Source organism: Perkinsus marinus (assembly GCF_000006405.1).
Source record: "Perkinsus marinus ATCC 50983 genomic scaffold scf_1104296965964, whole genome shotgun sequence".
Taxonomy (NCBI): Eukaryota; Perkinsozoa; order Perkinsida; family Perkinsidae; genus Perkinsus; species Perkinsus marinus.
This window is the reverse complement of record NW_003204134.1, coordinates 145,378-149,525: the sequence shown is the minus strand read 5'-3', so window position 1 is coordinate 149,525 and position 4,148 is coordinate 145,378. Positions and strand designations below refer to the sequence as shown.

The 4,148-nt window shown below is 46.9% G+C and overlaps 2 protein-coding genes across 2 annotated transcripts in view; one reads left to right on the top strand and one right to left on the bottom strand.

Annotated features, from left to right (window-relative positions):
* Nucleotides 1–2,137, top strand: part of Pmar_PMAR028532 (hypothetical protein) — a gene marked incomplete at its 5' end in the record, with an annotated part of 3,295 nt that extends 1,158 nt beyond the window's left edge. Inside the window, 14 exons of the mRNA XM_002769389.1 lie at nt 8–142; nt 189–301; nt 332–462; nt 507–585; nt 639–751; nt 804–906; nt 967–1,075; nt 1,117–1,217; nt 1,264–1,344; nt 1,392–1,490; nt 1,538–1,648; nt 1,693–1,773; nt 1,835–2,012; nt 2,061–2,137. Coding sequence (XP_002769435.1) covers nt 8–142; nt 189–301; nt 332–462; nt 507–585; nt 639–751; nt 804–906; nt 967–1,075; nt 1,117–1,217; nt 1,264–1,344; nt 1,392–1,490; nt 1,538–1,648; nt 1,693–1,773; nt 1,835–2,012; nt 2,061–2,119 — 1,493 coding nt within the window. The 3' untranslated portion in view covers nt 2,120–2,137. The remainder of the gene's footprint in view (nt 1–7; nt 143–188; nt 302–331; nt 463–506; nt 586–638; nt 752–803; nt 907–966; nt 1,076–1,116; nt 1,218–1,263; nt 1,345–1,391; nt 1,491–1,537; nt 1,649–1,692; nt 1,774–1,834; nt 2,013–2,060) is intronic.
* A 485-nt stretch (nt 2,138–2,622) lies between these two features.
* Pmar_PMAR028531 (hypothetical protein) lies at nt 2,623–2,945 on the bottom strand (the record flags this gene model as incomplete). The annotated part of the gene is made up of 2 exons (XM_002769388.1): nt 2,623–2,789; nt 2,837–2,945. The coding sequence occupies 2 exons, from the start codon at nt 2,943–2,945 to the stop codon at nt 2,623–2,625; spliced, it is 276 nt and encodes a 91-aa protein (XP_002769434.1).
* Nucleotides 2,946–4,148: the final 1,203 nt, after the last annotated feature.

Genomic DNA, 4,148 nt, shown 5'->3' with positions numbered 1-4,148 from the left:
CGGGCAGATTGGAATACCGCCGCTCGACCACAACGGAATGATGAGAGCGGTCTGAGAGAGGCAGCAACTACCAACTACACCGCTGATGAGATTTGCAAGGACGGCATTGCAGGATTCGAAAAGCTTGAACAAGTTGGTCAAGGTGATTGCTGGACGAATGCAATATATGATGTATGGTGTATTCATAGGTACCTATGGTGCAGTGTTCAAGGCTAGGCATAAGAAGACGGGTATTCTCGTAGCTTTGAAGAAACTAAGACTTGGAGAGGGCGATGTGTGCAGAGACGGTCTGCCCAAATCGGTAGGGTCGTCATCATCATCATCGGGCTAGGTCATTCACTCGGTTATCCTTGGTCAGGTTGTAAGAGAAATTCGTATATTGAGTCAGCTTGCCAATGGCCCCAATATTGTCCGCTTATATGGCTTATGCAGCAGTGCGGCGACAGCACATAACCGGAATAGGTAAGGACCCCTTCAATGGGCTCATCATCCATCATTTTTCACAGAGGAAGTTTATACATGGTGGAGGAGTTTGCGCAGCATGACTTGAGTGGTATACTAGAGGAGCGCAAAAGGATGCTTACAGTGAGTGCTCTGCTATACTGCTCTACCAGTGTATACCAGCAATGCGTCTTCAGATACCAGAAGTGAAGTGTATGATAATACAGACCCTTCGAGCTCTAGATTATTGCCATCTCAATGGCATAGTCCATCGAGATATCAAGTGTGCTAATCTACTGGTGGATAGAAAGTAATGGAGATCGCGAGGGGAGCAGGGAGGGAGTCAATCCGAGTTATTTCAGTGGCGTATTGAAACTTGCGGATTTCGGCTTAGCACGAGAATGCACATCGGTGACAGATCCAGAAGAGGAGGATGTACTTCGAGTAGAGGAGCGGCAACGAAAGGTGACCATATACAAATATGTCTACAGTGGATGGGTGGAAGAATATAGTAGTTGTGATTAGGCGGACGCCAGTAAGGACCATGAGACAGCAGCTCCTCCTCATCATCCAGCCCTATACACGAATAAGGTCATTACTTTGTGGTATCGGCCACCAGAGCTCCTCCTTGGAAGTAATAGCTCTCTTTAATAATCGCGATGTAGCCTATGATAGGTACGTCCTATGGACCAGAGGTTGACATATGGTCTGTTGGAGCCATTCTGGCTGAACTTCTGTTGCAGAAACCTATATTCGCAGCAGATAAGGAGAAAGGAGTGTGTCTAACAATCCAGCTGCTGTTGTAGACTAACGCTGTCACAGGTTTTCAATTTGATAGTGGAGCATCTCGGTGAACCCTTTCCACCGTTCTGGGAGGACTTGCCACTGTTTAATGAATTCACAGTAACAGGATGATGCGTTACCACCTTGCCGGACTCCTACGTGCTCAGGGAAAGGCACCTCCCAGGCCCGATTCCCCAACGTCTCCTAGTGCTGAGCCCATACCGGTCGATCCAGCTAACCCGTCGCTCAAGACCTCAACTCCTTTGGTGAACTTCTTGTTGATAAGGTTTTTTGTGGGTAATGGTGTTTTCAGGATTCCATAGAATCCTCTGAGATTCATTCTATTCCTGATCCAAACACTCCTGGTATGATGCATCTAGGATCAACGGTCGGAGAAGATCAACAACAGTGCAAGCTTCTGAGGGTATTGTGCTTAGAGTCATGCGCCTAATGATCCTCTCATCTTAGCTCCTGCGTAACGTCATTACCATCGGTGGAGCGGACTTGGTATTACAGATGTTAGACAGAGAACCTTCGAAGCGAGTTAGAGTAAGTGTTTGGTCTCTGTGATCTCCATTTGAGAAACGTCTGATGTAACACTCCCTGGTAGACTCCTCAATGCCTCGAGCATCCATTCCTGACTTCGGAGCATCCTCTTGCTTGCAAACCACAGGAGGTGAAACTCAATAACAGCATATGTTGTCATGGTATGAAGTTGAAGGATGCTAAACGGCAGAGGCACATGATGATGCATAACCGTATGCAACAGCAACAACAGCAGCATGATGGTTAGCATAATCCCAACTGATATGTTCAGTAATTTAGCTTCCTATCAGGTGAACGACGAGCTAAGATGATGAAATTGCAGATGTCCGGAGCTTCTGCTGGAGAATAACATTGTTTACGTTAAGCGATATCGAATGATTTGAGTTCCTCGTCTAGTGCAACGTTAATGTAACAACTCAACATGGATATAGCGTAAACGACATGCTCGATCGATACCTAACATTCATGCTCCTCATGTGACGAACGGCACATGCTCTATGGTTACCGTATTAGCTTATCAATTCGCGAATACGCCTGGGATGAATTACTGACAGGTCACTCGCGTCACTGACGTCGCGCTACTTTTCCGCGTGCTTATCGACATAGAGTGAAGTTCTTTTCATTCGGCTGCTCATCACCAAGATTATCACAGCCATGACGTTTGATATTAGCATAATGTAGAGAAATACCTTTTGATGGGATATCACTCTCAGGCTATTGGATGTATACCTTCTTCTCAAAGAAGAATCGGTAGAAATCGAGGTAGTGGATTTCCGTTGCGAACAACTGCCACGCCACAGACCGTCTGGGGCACGACCGTATCGATCTCCAAAGCAGACTTGATAGTTCACGTTACTTAGTATAGTCGGCGAGAGCGATAGTCGCAAAGTGAACAGTCGCAGCGGTCGACAAGAGTATGAGGGAAGCGTTGAATAAGAGGGAGTTCGAAGGAGTATCACCCTTGCGGAGTGGATGGACCGGGACTATGAACAGGAATCGTGTACCGAAGGTGATACAACCTGAAATACTTCAAGGTGGATGAGGGATCATCGAATGAGGATATCACCATTAATAGTGGCTGCTTGGAGGTAGAGTGTTAGAATGCCGAACACTATGAACGTTACAATGAATAATGAGTCGCTACTGATGAACTCAGTGAGAACCCAGTTGAGCATGGGCGAGACGGGGCTTCTGCGATGTACATCCTTTCTACTCAATACCACGTCACATGTCATACCCGTTCTTTCTTGCCAACATAAACAGCACCACGTGTAGGAGCCATGAAATGGACAGAACCAATGAAACTATGCCGAGGGCCATCTTGCCAAAGCGTAGGAGCTCGCCGTCCCCTCCATTTCGCCGTGTCAATGCATCTGCATGATGGAACCTAGGCATGGATGAAAGGACACAATATCGAGGCATATGGACATATCACGCATCCTCGAGCATGTGCACATCGGCTTTGAATTGGTTGAAGTCACGCTTGAGAGACGCCTCCCTCCGCTTCTTTCTGAACCCTCCTGAATGGTCCGTCCCACAGCAATAGCCGACATACACTCAACTAAGAGTCTCCAATCTAGCCTCGTCTTGTTTGAGCTTATCTCCTTTGGCTTGCAGACTTTTCGCTGCTTTTGTAAGCACTTCTCGATGGTTGCTGTGAACAAACATGAACCGTATAGGATCTCGCACCGACTCGACCTACTTGTACTCGGCCTCACGTGAATCCGATGACGGAGGTTTTCTAATGAAGCCTACCATCAGTTTGAATGGTATAGCTGCTATTCCACAGCCTATCGGCACAACATCGCCAGCTACAGTCCACTTCAATGCACTCACCGCCAAAGATGGCGAAAAGAAACCAACCAAGGAAACTCATGATTGTTATGATATAAGTGTGGAAAGCAACTGATAGGCAGGTTAATATCACTTCGTATAGCGTTCTCAGCTGGTAGTACTCCTAACCCTAGCGGTTCTATCAGGATTGCCATTGCATACTTCGAAAGCGGATTTGTCAGTCGACTGCTGCCCTACAGCACTGCAAGGGATTTTAGCCTTCGAGAAGAGGAGATAAGTTATGCCTATGATGGATATCTAACCCGACTGATACGACACTTGTACAGGAGGAGGGAACTACCAATCCCAAAGCGAGGATGGCTCCTCGGAACACTACTGCTCGGATCCTCTGCCTGAGGTTCATGCTTCCAGAATCTTCCATCTGAAGACTGCGAGTGGCTGCAATGGAGTATCATCGATATTATCGACTTCGTATGAGAGCATAATCAACGGATTGACAATGAAGGTGAAGATCATTATCAGTATGTATGCGGTGGACCATACTATCTCCATATTCAGACCTGCCAGAGAGGGAAACTCCTACT